We start from the raw sequence: 15,213 nt of genomic DNA on the forward strand, positions 1-15,213 counted from the left end.
GGGTGGCAAAATGCAGACCGTGCCACACCAGTGCCAGCTGTGGTCTCGGAGCAGCCCTTCGGAGCAGGCCTGGCTGATCTCTCACCGCAGAGCAGGGCTTGATCGCAGTCTGCTGTCTTGAGCAAAGTCCTCTCGTGTGTGCTAAGCAGATGCTGACGTTTTGTCCCCCTTCTCTGCTCTTCCCTGCTGCCAGACTAGTGCATTTAGCCCTCTTTAGCAAACTGACTTGTCTCAGGCCCTGCCTCCTGCAGGGTCACAGACCCAGGGCAGAGCTGCATTGGGATCAGTCTTCAGTATTGCTTCAGAGTCGAAATACCGCCTCGGTACCAGGAGTAGGGACGTGAGCTCACAGGGGAGGCTTAGCACAGCACGGTGTCTGCAGGGAGCGGAATGACAGCTGTGGAGGGCATCAAAAAATGGACAGACAAGCCCCCTGCTTGGCTAGAAAAGCTGGGACAGAGACATCCGCGTGGCCTCCAGGTTGTTCCAGCTTCAGTCCGAGCTGGCGCAGAGGGAAGAAGATGTGGAGTGATGTTACCATCCCAGGTGCTGGCCGCTGCCGGCGCAGGAGGGCAGCCTGCAGAGAGGGACCCCGCTGCCCAGCCGGCCTTGTGCAGCCTGGATGGGGTGATCTGCCTTGATCGCTGGGGCTAGGGGAGAGCAACGACAGCTCACAAGGCAGTAGGATGCTTGCTCGTATAATCAGCGCTACTTTGGTGGCAGAACGGTCCAGACTGGCCTTCCAGAACTGGTTTTGCCCCTCAGYGGGGCTGCTATGTAATTTTCAAGGTAATTTTTAGGGTTGTTGAGTGCCTTATTCCAGCACATCCTTCCCTTCGAAATTAGTGCTGCACTGAGCAACAGGGAGAGCTTTCACCCTGCCCTGCTTCCCACCGAAAACATAGTTTCATCCTGCTTGGCTTGCCTTGGGGCTTTAGTACTAAGAGACTAAAATAAAATAAAATAAAATAGAATAAAATAAAATACAGGGAAATAGTTGTAGGGCGGGGTGGGGTGCGGGGGGAGGGATTGTGCTTCGTTTTTAATAGGCCAAGTAGAATAAGAATGATATTTTCCTTCTTTTTTTTTTTTGGAGATGAGTGATAGAAAAAGAAAACACCATTAGTTTCAGCATCGACAAAATGAAAGAAAAGAAGAACGAGACATGCCAGCACCTCCTCCGCAGAAGGAGAGGCAAGACGTGGCGAGGTGGGTTGCCGCAGCCGCGGGGGCTGCGGAGGCTGAGCCGAGGTGCTGCCTCCAGCCCCCAGATCCCATGGCCGACCGCTGCGGGCAGCACCATCGCTCGGTCTTCAGATCTGGGTAGAAGTAGGTGACGCTCAGGTTGGGCATTCAGAGCACCTTTGGTGGAGCAGCTCTGAGCGGAGCCCGGTGCTGTCCCCCCCATGTCGGGGCAGAGGTGCTGCCACAGCCCAGCGGCCGCTAGACCTGTCTGCCCTGATTTCCCTGCTGCTGCTGAGCAGCGTACATCCTTCCCACCCTGAGTTCAACCTTTTTTTGGAGCAGGCAGAAGGATCACTGCTGAAAAGGCACCTGGTGACAGCAGATTTTTGTCTGAATCCATGTCAGGGTAGGACTGAATCCTCCCTGTCGCGCCAGAGGACGACAGGAGATGAGTGATAGGTACTTCTGGCAATCGATCGCCTGGGCAAGTGCCTGTTTGAAAATAGATGCACGTGTTCCAAGTATTTAGGTTGGTATGGCCTGGGCAGGGACTAAAGAAAATCCAGAATGACAGGATAAGGCCAGTTGCTTTGCTGAGGGTGACAGCAGGAGGCCAGGGCGTAAGAGCTATCCGAGCATAGTCAGTGCCGTGAGTCCATACCCTCATCCCTGCTTGTCTGCCAGCAGGAGTCTCGGTGAACCCACGGCGCCACAAAGGCATGAGGACTGAGGTATGTGATTCCCTGGTCCCCCCTACGGCTTGATCCCGTGCTCCGACCTCAGTGGAGAGCAATCGGTATTTGCACAGGGCTTAGGCCTGTGGGTAAAGGTCAGTCACCAATGTTCATTTGCAGTCCCAGGAAATAAATCTCCCATGGATCTCCCTATAGTGTTTGGCAGGAGACTGATGCAGATCACCTAGATCCCATTACAAAGGTGCTGCTTATAAGCTGGCCCTAGAGGAGCTATTACGCCTGTGCTGATGGATACCAAACCTCTCTGGTGCCAAACACCTTCAGAAGAGCACCGGCAGTGGTGGGGAGGCCAAACCTCTGCTGGCATCACACCCAGCAGCAGTGACAAAGATCTGTCATCACTGGCCTCGGCGTCCTTGTCCCATCAGGCCACATGTAATTCCCTTTTCCAGGCATGTATCTCTTTAGAGTGGAGCTGGGCAAAACGATTCAATGCAAACTTTAAATTTGGGTATGCTGAGGTGTTGTGAAATTGGGTGGAACTGATCTGATTTTTTGCTTTTTTCCAAGTGCAGTGGAAGGGTGTTGAAATGTGAAATATTTGCTTTCCATATTTCCATAATGTTGCCGGGTTTGCAGTTTAATTATTGTCATTAAATATTATGCAAACATCAGTATGTTTCATTTTCGGTTGAATTCAACAGCTTAAGCAGTTGTTTGTGGGTTTGTTTTTRTTTTTGCCCTTAGTTGGAAAGCTGTGAATGTTTGTCCCAAACAACAGAGAAAAAAGGTTGTTTGGGGTTCTCCCAGGAAAAGCAAATATTCACTTTGTTTGCACAACTCTAGCCTTGACCTAAATAAAAGTTTATCCAATATGATGATTTCATTTGCTTAATGAGCTAAAAATAACTAGGAAAAAAATGAGAGAATTGATAGGACTCAGGCTCACTTTGAAGGCTTTGCTGTTTTTTTTCACAATCTCGTTATTTATTTTTAAATAGAAGTCTTGTTTCAGAAGCGAGCAGATTTTTTTTTGTCTTTAAAAGGTCATAAAAATATCTCTGTATTGGAACAGTTGTGGTGGATGAAGCTTACAGGGATGTGCCCAAGCAGCATTAAGTTGCCATTGCATACCTTGACTATGCATTACAAACACAGTACATAAAATTGTTAGTGAGATAGCTTTTGAATACTCATTTTCTTAAGATGTTGACATAACATGGTTAATGCTTTGCCAGTTCTTACATCAATGCTAACACTGAACCGTGCAGAGCAGAAAAGGTGTTTTCCAAAGTAGCGTAGAACAACGAAAAGGAGGAAGGGGAGGAAGCAACCAAGTTGGTTCTTGCCCATATCTTGTACAAAAGCATGTCTTGGGCTGGCCCCTTGCGATGCTGGGCTCCAGCAGGCAGTTTTCTTGTCTAGCCCAGTGTTTGCTATAGTTATAACCTGTATGAACCACTTCACACTAGTGCCTAATTCTGCAGCAGTAACTCAACTTCATATCTGCAATGGGAGATAAACTGAGCAGCAATCACAGCTGCTCAGTCAGATCGGGGTAGTGGGTAAAATCCTGCCAGCTGTGGAAAAAATGGGTAACTGTCCTGGCTTTTGTCTTCATATGACTAACGTTGTAAAGAAACAAAATGTCCGTYCTTTGGTCAGAATTTGAAATAATAACCCACTCTTCCCTCATTTCATCCCCTTCTCCAAGTTCATTGCCCCAGATCCCCTGAGACAGGACAAGGCACATGGCAGGAGGGAAGAAGACACAGGCTGTGATTTTAGGCCTTGGAGCGAACGACCATGCCTCAGCTGAGCCATCAGTGAGGGCAGATCAGCAAGGCACCATTGGTAGGAGACCCAGCCAACACAAGGGCCTGGTTGCTGTAAGGAGCACTAAAATGCAGCTTTTAGAAACACTTGAGTGTTCTTGAGTAGTGTCTTGTTCAGCTATAGGCTCTGCCTTTGCAAGGCCTTGGCCTATGCTGTCTATATGGAGATAAGCCCTGCTTTGCTACCRCTGCTCCTTCTCTAGCAGGCATGACTGTAGGCACCAGGGGCTGACACCTGGGGCTGACTGTTGTGCTATTAGATGCTTTAACCTGCACCTACCCCAGGTTTTCCCTGAGTTAGCAGCTCTACCCTGGAGCTTTTACAGAAATTCAGTGTGCAGGAGCAACACAGTGCTTACAGGACTTAGATTTCTCTTCATGGAGTAGAGAAGAGGAGGCACGATAAGAAACCAGCCTGCTTAGCTGAGGGTTTCTAGTGTCAATGCCAGAGATTTCGTCTTTACCAGCCAATATCAGCTCTGCTCCTAGTCACTCTGAGACCAGACCGGGGCACCAGCTGCCTGGCAGGAAGGCGAACACACCCTTGGTGAGCAACGACCTGGTGTGCTACCCTCTGTGTGGTTTGGCATAAATATCCGTGTTAACGTCTACATTCGTCAGTAAAAGTTAGCTGAGGAGGGACAGGCAGAAACAGGGAAAGCAAGCTGGGAGACTGCCAGGCTGCAAAATCTCACAGTCCCTGGGCTAGGTGTAGCGTGGGCGGAGGCACCCTGGAAAAGCCCTGGCGGGGCGCCAGACAGTGTCTCGTCCACGCGCTCCTGCCCTGATCCTGAGGACACCCCCAGGCTCTCTGCGTGCAGCAGAAAAGTGTAGAAACGACTCTCACGGCTTCCAGGTGAAGGGGAACCTGTCATGTAGGACCAAAGCTGATGCATCAGCCCCAAGAGATGATTGTAACCTTGTGGTGGAAAAAGGATCAAGACTGGATCTTTTTCATTTTTAAAGAGGCAGTGTTAAGTTAAACTGTACTACTCATTCCTTTACCTGTGCAATCGCTTGATGCTTCACACCATCAGAGCGTTCATGAGGTGGCTTTTGCTTAATTGCTGGGGGTTTGTCTTGGTTTTCAGAGTTCAAATGTTCCCTGACGTAAGGGTGACCCCACAGGATTCCCCTGTTTAGTGGTTTAAGTGCTGACAACCTGAAATAATTTTTAATTGATATGTGGGGATTTTTGAATTGCAGGTTTGTTTGAACATGCTATATTTAGGATCAGGTCTTCGCTTGGTGTAGGTCAGTCTGTGCAAGTGGAGCTATATCAGGACTGACTGGCCATACCCTGAACTAGCACAAGCTATGCCTGTGCTAGTCAGTCCTGATTTTCTTTTTGAAGCATGACTTCAAAGTGTGGGGTTTAGGGAATTTGACCTCCCCTTGTTCCAATGGCTCTTCTCAGTTGAAGAGAGAGAAATGGTCTAGGTAAAGAAAATTGTGACACTGGTGTGCTTGGACGTTAGCAAACAGAGGGGCGGGGAGGAAGGGAGGAACGAAAGAGCTACTGAGCTGAAATATCTTTCTGGTGTAATAGTTATGATGTTATCCAGACTGCTACAAGGACAGTGTTTTCTGAGAGAAATGCTACCTGCAAAATACTGTTTTCCCTCCTGCCCCCCCCCCCACACACAGTGGCAATAATGTTCTCATGTGCAATTAGCAGTTTAAAATATCAGCTCTTCCTGTCCCTCGGAAGGAAGCATGCAATTTATTACCTTCAAGATGCAGCTGGCCGAAAGGGCTGGATTCACTTGTACCTGTCAAACTCTTCCCAGGGAGGTAAGAAAAACAAGTAGAAGAGAAGTAGCACTGGGGTGTTATGAAGTGAGTGCTTGTTTGTGCCTCTGCCTGCCCCAGGGGGCCAGGATGGATTTCCAGCCCTTCCCCGGGGCTCTGGCAGCCCTTGCCTCTAGGGTTTGGCGTGCAGGTAGCAGCCTCCCTTCTCGATGGTCTGGACTGGATGGATCGGGAGGACCAGGTGGGAGATGCGGCTCCACAGCCCGCTCAGCTTGTCGGAGTCCATGTGGTTGTAGGAGCTGGGGGTACTGGTGTCGGTGAACTTGGCCCAGAGGAAGTCGCGGACTCTCTCCTCCACCTGTGGGAGGCTGATGTGGGTCTCCAGCGTCTCCTCCTCCAGCAGCACAGTCAGCAGCAGAGCCACGTCCTTGAAAGCAGCGCTTTCATGGTCACAGTACTTGTAAAAGATGAGGGTGGCCCCCGCCGGCAGCAACTCAAAGTGGTGGATCACCGCAGCACGGCCCCCAGCCTGGAAGGCTGAGCTAAGCTCCCTGTCCACCTCCAGCTTTGCCTGGTCGCTCTGGAGCCCGGATTTATCCGTGCCATCGATCTGGACTGTGCTGGCATGCAAGGCGGCTGCATAGGTGTCAGCCACGCGGGCGGTAAGGCACTGCAAGGTCCGTTTGCCCTCGCGGGCAGCTGTGAAGATAATGATGGCCGGCTCTGTGTGGTGAGACATATTGAGGTGCTTCTGCAGGAACTTGCGCCCCCGAAGCCATAGGTGGGGGCTCTGCCCTGGAAACCTGTCCTGTAGCTGGTTGAACTGGGACAGGAAAGCCTCCACCGTGGGGTTCGTGGGGGTTTGCTGGGACTTGGAGGCCAGGATGCCAAAGCTGAATATGCCGATGATGATCGGTATGAAGATCGCAATGACAAGCCCTGTTTAACCGGGGAGAGACCCGAGACGGGGAACAGAAGTCAGCCCAAAGTGGTCAGCAGTGATATGCCAGAAGCGAGCTACGAGGGCTCTCTTTCCCCTCCCCAACCTTCCCCCCTACAGCTGGAAGGCAGTTCACATTGGCATGCTCCGGGGGCCCAGGACCTACAGAGAGACCTCTTGCCCCATGTTGTGGGACCCACACACCAGCCTGGGAGCTATAGCTCCACAGATGAAAACAAGGCTACAGCTTTGGAGTTCCAGGGCACAATTCCTGAAGAAATTACAGCTGGTCACAAGCTTTCTTCCCTTCCCCGCTTTTCTGTTTTCTTTAAGGTTTGTGACCATTCACAGCACCTGCCTCCACATACGGAGATGGCTGATCCAGCGAAGGGATCGCGTTCATGGCCTGCCTCCTAGCTACGCTAGGTGAACAAGGGCTACTGTGCTTCTGTCCAGAAAAGGAGGACAGCAAGGTCCAGGCCACAACTGCTCGTTGCTCCCCACAGCAAGGCGGGATCTCTGTGTGCCAGAGCTCTGCCAGCCGAAGTGTGGGGTGCACATCAGCGCTATGGCTCCTGCTTGAGGTCCCACCACACAGAGAGGGACTGGGGAGGAGAGGCCCAGGAGCTTAGGAGTCTCAGCCCTCCAAGGACATGTTAGTACTGCATTCAAGCTGGAGAGCTGCAGGGAAAACCCTGTACTGTAGGCTCCAGCTGGGCCTGTTTTTAAGGGTATGGTTTGCTTTTTACTTGTAAGCTGTTTCCCTAAAATCCCTAGGACCTGACATGGGCAGCAATTCCCGCAAACCCTCAGAAAAGACTGTGAAGGGTCCTGAGAGAGAAGAATAATTAAATGTGCTTCTTTACTTGTTCCTGGAGGATCAGTGCCTTCTGGTCGACGAGTAACCCGCAAGGGAAGCTTCCGTTCCTCACCTGTCAGCAAGAAGGGCTTTTTAGCCTTCTCCTGCTTTGTGTTTTGGGTGGTGACGTTCTGCAGGCAGGATTGAGCCTCTGACTTTTGGGCTGTGTGTCCTGCGGTAAGAGAAGGAAATTTGCCACTCACTGCTGAGGGAACAGGCAAGCTGGGCTGCAATAAGAAAAGCAACAGGGCTGCCAGGAGCTCCAGGCTGAGAGAGTTAGAAGGAACAATGATACTGCTTGGAGTATTGGCTCTTCCTGCTTTCTGAGCAGGGGAAAGAGGAAGAAACATGCAGAGCCCAGCATGGTTTCATGCCTTTCAAAGCAGGACAGCAAAGGGGAGAGAGAGAGAAGCAGGTCAACATTGTGCTGAGAAGCAAATACCTTCTTTCCTGCTTGACTCTGGAAAACTGACAGCAGGTGCTAGAGATCTCCAGAGAACATTTTTCCAGTGTCTCTGCAAAGTGTAGGCACATGCAGAGTGGAGCAGCAGCAATGTGCAACCATAACTCACCTTCAGTCCCACGTCTGTTCCTGAGCGTGCCATGGGATTCACTCTCCAGAGTTTCTCCCTCTGTGTGCTCTGCTGGCCCCTCATCTGGGAGGGTGGCACTGATGCTCTCCTCCATCAAGAAGCTGCTGGTGACACCTTCAGTGGCAGTCGGACCTGAATGTCTCCTTTTACTGTCGGAGTTCAGTGACTTGCCTATTGATAAATCATCTTCCTCTGGTCTGTGGGAGCTTTCATGTTGCCTGCTTGCCTCCTGGTGTCCATGCGTTTCCTGGTGGACAGGGCTCTCTCCTTTGCTGTCCGTTTTATCTTGGGCTAGCCGGGCTGTAGGGAATAAAATTCACAGACCTAAGCTCAGTTTCTTTCAGCACAAGAAACAACAATCCTTCCTCCTGTTCTGCCTCCTCCCAGCAAAGGCCCTGGTTATCAGCATTTCGGAAATACCATACAAACATGCAGATGGGGAGAGGATTCACCTCCATCTGTGTCATCTTCTGCCTGGGATCTTTCTGAGACACCATCTCCTGTCTTCCCCGATTCTTCCATTGACGCTTTGGTTTCCTGGGGGACCTTCTCCTCTGCCGTAAAGTTAGTCAGTCCTGAGTGTGTCACCTCGCCCCTGTCAGCAGTCGTTGATTCACCCACCGCAGGATCCTTCTCCTCTGGTTTGCAGGAGGTGTCAGGCCAGCTGTTTGTCACTTGGTGCCCAAGTGTTTCTGGAGGGGTCTCTTGGTGGACAGGATGCTCTGCTGTGCTCTCCACCTCATCCTGGGCTGGCTCAGCTGTTGGGATCAGAGTTCACAGCTCAACTATCCATACAGGAGTCAAGAAAACCCAATTCTTTACCACCACCCAGCAAAACTCCCAATCTTTGCATTTCAGAAACATCTATACAAACAAACTGCCAAATAGAGAATTTACCGTGACCAACCGTCATCACTAATGAATCGTGCTGCTTCATGCTTTCAGAAAGGACTCAGCTGAGTCTCTGCATTTGTGAGTGCAATAGTGGCCATACAATGACTGATCACTTTTAGGGACACACTCCTCTATCCACACTTCAACCTGTCCAGTGCTGGTAAGTTGAAATGCTTTTAATACACAAACCCCATTAACATTGTCCTATGATGGGGAGCAATTTCTTCATTAAGTGTTAGGATAAGTTACCACATCTTCCACAGATAGTGGTTTTCCTAGGCTGGTAAATTAAGATGATGGATTTAAAGCATTTCTAAAGCTGTTGTTGGATATTGGCCAGAATAGTTAATGTCAACACAGTTTGAGCATCTGCCTGAAGAAAAATTGTTAGCTCTACTTGTGCTCTTCCTCTGTCCCTGTTCTGGAGCTGTTCTCCCAAACAGTTAGGATCACGTATTGTAGAAACAGCAAATTAAAAGCAAATATCAGAGAGTAATTCAACAGAGAAGTTCTGAAATTGAACATAAGTATTTGCAAAATATTCTGAACCTTACAAAACTAAACACTGCAGCTCAAATCTCTGACACTCTTTGTAAAAAGTTACTTATGAATGATCCTACAGATCAAGCACTACAGTGACAGAAATGATCATACTAAAATTAGAATAAAGATCAATACAAATGGCAAGGAACTCCTCACTAATTTGAAAACAGAAAAATAGCTGCACTTGTTTCATGTCAGAACATGCTGTCCTTTGGAGCATGATTATTATGTTCATTCTTGCTGATTACTATGGGAACATTTCGGAACATTTAGGACAGGTCTCATCTGATTATAGCATCTAGGTATCACTGAAATACCCACATGTAGCAGTAATAACAAGGCACCAGGAGAATGCAAGTACATGCTATACACTGAAATACGAGGAACCTGAGAGGTATCCTGCTATTCAAGCTGGTCACAAACAGTGCCGCCTTCTCCTGCCTCCCCAGGGAGGCTTCCCGTCCATAGGTGGTGGAAGAAGGGCTTGTTATTTAAGCACCTGTAGATTTGCGGTTTCTGGGCTCTGCGGAGTTTGGATCCTGTGCTTGAGCTAAGTTGTCTCAGTGTGAAATGCGTGTCCGCCTGCCAGGTACAAGCCTATGAGACTTGCTGCTCAACTGGGAGCGTGTTTGTTGTAAACTCAGAGCTGCCTCTCTCAGCGGGTCCATCTGAGATACCGGCATGCAACAGAGCCTCTTCCTCCTCGGCCGGTAGCGGGAGGGAGTTGCTCTCTACCCTGCCACCCATCGCGTGTAGCCCTGCGATGGGAGTTGCTCCACGGGATTGCCCTCTCGCTGGGTTGCTGCCCCCGAGACGGTATTCGCCTCTCCGCAACCAGCTTCGCAAAGCCGCCTCCTCGGCACGGGGAAGCACTGGGAGGCCGGGAAGAAACCTCTCCCATTCTGGAGCCCTCATCTCTGACTCTTCTTGCACTACAGTCCTGGACACCGAGTCTAAGCTTGTCACTGCCGGGAATCCAAAACTGAAAGTAACTTGTTACTCGTCTTTAAAAAAAAAAAAAGAAAGAAAGAAAGAAAAAAAGCTTGCTTTTTTTTGCCTGGAGGTTTTCGCGGGGGGGGGGGGGTCTCTTTCTTTTTTCGGGTTTCCCTTTTCACTGTTGGAATTTTCTTGCAAAGGGGTTTTTCCTAGCACATGAAGTACGTGTAGGATTCACTTACCTCTGCAGAGGTCCACACTTGGATTCTCTTCCATCTTCCTGCTCTCCCGGAGTCGTGGGCTCCACACGGTTGTTTCACTTTCTCATTTGGTCAGAAGGAGACTTGTTGCCCTGCTGCTTGAGTGGCCGAGCGAGTCCCACCCCGCACGCAGACACCATCCCTTCGGGGCCTCGGGATCTGCGACTGAACGCCAGCAGAGCTGATAAGCACAAGCAGAGAAGCAGTGATTGAGCGGAAAAGGAGGCCGCTCCCTCCCTGGCCGTGCTTATCAGGCTGGTTGGGCGATGTGAAAATGGATGGATGTGCCCGGGCGCATTTTCGGTAACACGTGATGCGAGCGCTCGAGCCCAAGCGATAGTAACTATTTCACCTGCTCAGCAAGCTACCGACAGTCCAGCGGCTACGCGAACTGTGCGGAGCTGCCTGGGGACGAGCCGATGTGCAGGGCCACGGGTTTCCTCCCCAGCCGGGCGGCCGTGGCCATGCTGCGCCGCCTCCGCAGGCCTCGCGGGCTGCTCCGTGCGCTTGGAGACAGCCGGTGCCTTGCACAACGCAGCCGCGTCGACATGGAGCAAAGCCCCGGCTTTGCTTTGATAACATTAAATGATTAATTTTTTACGCTAATTAATGGGTATTAATGGGCTTGGACGGGCACTGTGGAAGCGGACTTCTCCGGTGCTCACGTTTCCCCATCACTACCCTCTCCAGCCCGTAGGTTTCCTGAGCGAGCAATAGGCAGCAGGTAAAACACATGAGAAAGTTTCCCTGCTGGGGACCGGACCCTGCAGATGTCTGTGAAATACAGGATCCCAATATCTGATCTTTACAGCGGCTCTTCCAGCGCTTCGGGCCCGCGTCCCTCCCGTGCCCTCCCCGTGCTGGGTCCCCGCCGTGACGCTCGCAGAAGAAGGAAGTCGGAGGAGCAAAGCGGCCGGCGGAGTCGGCGCTTACCCGGGCGGGCTGGGAGCCGGTCGGGGCGGCGAAGCGGAGCAGCGGGGCTGCGAGCGGCGGCTGGCGACGGCACCGCAGCCGCCCTTCGCGGAGGCCCCCACGGCAGCCCGCTCCCCGGCGCGCACCCTTAGCCCTCGGCTGTCAACGTGACAGCGAACTCTGCCCTTCCCCGGTGCCCGGGCAGGCTGCTGGGAGCTGTAGTTTTCCTTCTCTCCCTCCAAAGACTTTTCCTTAATGAGCAATAACTACATCAGCAAGGGCGTCGCTCTCCGAGCGTTTAGGAAGCCGTACATTTTTTTTGGCTGTGTTTCCGAGACTCTGGAGTTGCACGTCGTTTCCTTCAGGCAAACTGAATGACTAGCTTCTTCCCATGTTAGGTAACAGTGTTGCAGATTTAAATAAATCGAAGCGGGGAGAGAAATTGTTTTGCGAGAAGAGACGATTTAGGAAGAGGGCAGTGTTACAAAAAGCCCCAAACGTAGCCAGTGACCCCCAGACCCTGGAAACGTCACCTTCTGCGGGTGCAGGGAGGCCGGAGCAGCCGAGCAGCCGCCCGGAGGGGGCCAGGCGCGGGGACGCCCCCGGCACCTCCCCTGCGGCGCGCTCCGCACGCCGCAGCAGGCGGAGGAGCCCAGAGCCAGGCTGCGGAGCTGCTCCCGGCCTCGCTGGGGCAACGGTTCTCACAAAAAATTATAACTGCCCTCTCTGTGTCCACGCAGGGGACAGACACGTTCCACCCCCTGCCGCCCGGTACCCTGCTGGGGGGCGTTTCAAGGGGACCGGTGGCCTGGGGCAGGGCACGTGGGGCGGGAAGGCATGCGGGGCGAGGAACAGCAGTGCAGAGCCTGCAGCCCCCCTCTCAGCCCGCAGCCTCTTTACCAGCCCCCGGGGGGTCCCAGCAGAATACGGCTGAGCCAAAGCACAGGGAAAGGCAACCAAAACAGTGCCGGCATGGAGCAGAGACTGAGCGGCTGGGGCTCGTCAGTCTGGAAAGCAGAGAGGGGAGTTGATTGATGTGGAGTTGTTATTCTCCAGATCCCTCAATAAGAGAACGTGGGGCGCCTGATAAAGCAGGTAGGAGGTCGGGTTCAAGTGGGCAGAAAAAAAAAAATACTTCTTTATGCTGTGCATAGAAAACTTCTGGACTTTGTTGCTACAGAAGGCTGTGGAGGCAGAGGGTCAGCAGGTTCAGAAAAAGGACTGGACTCATTCATGGGCAGCAGGTCCACCAGCAGATAGTGCAGGGCTGGGCAGGGATGTCCCTGGCAATGAGAGATGCCATTTAGGTGGAGCACGTGAGCCCGGTGCCGCTCTGTGGTCATTCTCCTCACACTCCTCCAGCATCCCAAATGGTTGTACTGTGGGTATTAAAGCCAAAAGGAGGTTAACTGTGCCATTGGGTCTGCAGGACGGCCTGCTCCCTCTTTCCAAAGGCCTCCACGACCTGTCCCCCATCCTGCGCCTGCTTTTGTGTCTGTCCCTCAACCTATTGTGATTGCTCAGTTATGAGACAGACATGCACGTGTGAGCCATGCTACACGAACGGTAAGTGTGTGCATGCGTATCAATACCCATGTTGGTCATATCAGAAAGGTGGCACCTCATGATCAGATGTGTGCATGGGCACAAGACTGTACAGATTTTATGACAGAAACAAATCTGGTCGCATGATGCAAGAGGGACCATAATACTGCCAAGATAGATGTTGATTTGGGCTGGATAGAGAATAAATGGGCTTCTTCATAGCCAGTACTGATCTCCTTGCTTTCCTGCCTCCTGTAGCAGTAGCAAGATTGTACCTGCTCTGCAGCAATGAAGAAAGGCAGGCAGCTTCCTCGGTGAACTGCAGAGCCACCCTGTTGATAGTGGCTGAGAGAGGACAGAGTCCACCTCCCTTCGTGGCAGATTCAGCAAATTCTTTTATCATGGCCAGCCTCTCACAGGTTGCAGCAGAGAACTGTAAATCCGGGGAGGACGGCAAAGCAGGAAGCAACAGTCTCAGTGGCTTATCTAGAGAGAGAGCTCGCCTGGCTTCATAGCTGCTGGATACACAGTGCCAAGATCAGGCTGTGAACAGACCAACAGCTCCCTAAGGGTCCTGTTCTTCGTTGCTGTCCACCTTGCATGCCTGGCCAAAGAGACATTTGACTTGATCCACTTCTAGCCATAAGTAAGAAACAGCAAAGGTGGCCAAAGTGGACGGGAGTTGCAGGGGACTGCAGGGAGAGGCAGGGAGCTTATTCAAGGGGGGAAGGCAAGGGGGAGAAAGTTGGTAATGTTTGCAGATGTGTGAGGATGTGTGAGGCTCCAGGTCCCTGATGAAGCTGTTGAACGCTATCACTCCCTGCATCCACCTCTGGGCTTGCTGCTTGCGGCTGCCTGGATGTTGAGCCACTGATTACTAACCCTCAGGCCTGGTAGTCCAGCCAGCTTTCAACCCACTTAAGAGTTGGCTTCTCAAGCCCATACTTTCTTATGTGCAAAATGAGGTTACTGTGGGAGACAGTGTCAAAATGTTCATTAAAATCAAAGTATGTTACATCCATCTGTCCCTACATCCAGGTAGCCAGTCATTCCACGACAGGAGGCAATCAGGAGCGGGCAAAGGGACTAACTACCCTTTTAGCAGATGCACAAGTGTCACAAAACTGATGGTGCAACTGCACCCCCCAGAGTGGAAGAGGTGAATCATGGACAAAGTCGGGCGTTAGTTTAAGTCTTTGCAGACTGAAGACTTGGTTACTGAAAAGCATTTTGGCAAGAGAATTAACTACGACAAAACTGTTTTGGAGTTATCCATGACCACAAAACTATTACAAAAAAGCATGTTGACATTTTTTAATGTTGCTTTTTTCCTTTTAGCACTCATGCCACTGGATTTGAGCTGGTATATAGAACTCTGACTTAACAAATCTGTTCTTTTTTTTAACCCAAGTTTGATGAGGAGTTTTCATTAAAGAGGAATTGTGTCCCTTTTCAGTCTGCAGAAGGATGAAGGGTAATCATAAATTAATTGGATTATAAATAACATGTTTTCGAGTCCTATTTTTCTTTACCTAATGTAATTGTTTACATAATGTAATCATTTAGTTATGTTCTTTGGAAACCTGTGAATAAAGTGATACTACTTCTAACTTAATTTCTACCAGGTCACCTGTCAGATTGGAAATGATGAGCCAGTCATCCAGCAGATCTTTTTCTACTTGATTTGAGTCAGAATAAAGAGTGCAGTTGTACTTTGAAACCTCCTAATGAGGTATTTATTACACTCTCTTGTATTTTTGTTTTAGAAAACATTGCTCAGTGTCTGCATTCTGCTCTTATATCTTAAAAGAATGACGGTATTTATTCTATTGCTGGTACGGATGAAGCTATGCATAATTTATCTCTCAATATTCGCTTGCCTCGAAACAAAACTGGGACATTTAGTGTGCTTATTATACAGCATTAACATCCTTTTTATCTTGAAATGTGCATACGGGCAGGACGGTTACAGAAGCCAAGAACTGAAGGGCATTTCCATCATGCGGGATTCTCGCTTACGTGCACAAAACATGCACGCGGGTACCCGGTTTGCAGCCCCGCAAGATAAATACTGTCACGAACTGSATTGCACGTGTTTCGGGGCCCCCCGAAAGACAAGATGCGGCAATGAGGTTTGTTGCCTTTTCCTGGATTTCAGTTTTCGGCAAGCGGAAACCCTCCAACTGCCGTTTTCTCGGCGACTCGTCCCAAACCGCCTGCAGGTTACAGAGGGGAACGGGGTGTGCAGAGGCAGAGCCCCCCCC

At 50.7% G+C, this 15,213-nt stretch overlaps 1 protein-coding gene across 1 annotated transcript; it reads right to left on the reverse strand.

Moving 5' to 3' along the window:
- Positions 1–5,359: 5,359 nt before the first annotated feature.
- On the reverse strand, positions 5,360–11,509 carry TOR1AIP2 (torsin 1A interacting protein 2). Its single transcript, XM_026084694.1, has 6 exons — positions 11,426–11,509; positions 10,475–10,673; positions 8,312–8,617; positions 7,839–8,159; positions 7,274–7,438; positions 5,360–6,406 (listed from the first exon to the last, which is right to left on the reverse strand). Exons 2-6 carry the CDS (start codon positions 10,506–10,508, stop codon positions 5,640–5,642), a joined length of 1,593 nt encoding a protein of 530 aa, XP_025940479.1. The 5' UTR covers positions 10,509–10,673; positions 11,426–11,509; the 3' UTR covers positions 5,360–5,639.
- Between the last annotated feature and the right edge of the window lie 3,704 nt (positions 11,510–15,213).

This window comes from Apteryx rowi, unplaced genomic scaffold, assembly GCF_003343035.1.
Source record: "Apteryx rowi isolate R43461 unplaced genomic scaffold, aptRow1 scaffold_65, whole genome shotgun sequence".
NCBI classification, from domain to species: domain Eukaryota; kingdom Metazoa; phylum Chordata; class Aves; order Apterygiformes; family Apterygidae; genus Apteryx; species Apteryx rowi.

Coding starts and splice junctions, on each gene's coding strand:
- TOR1AIP2 (XM_026084694.1), bottom strand. CDS start 10,508: ATGGAAGAGAATCCAAGTGTGGACCTCTGCAGAG. Junction 8,618..10,474: donor AAGTGTGGACCTCTGCAGAG/GTAAGTGAATCC, acceptor TGATCCCAACAG/CTGAGCCAGCCCAGGATGAG. Junction 8,160..8,311: donor AGAAGATGACACAGATGGAG/GTGAATCCTCTC, acceptor TATTCCCTACAG/CCCGGCTAGCCCAAGATAAA.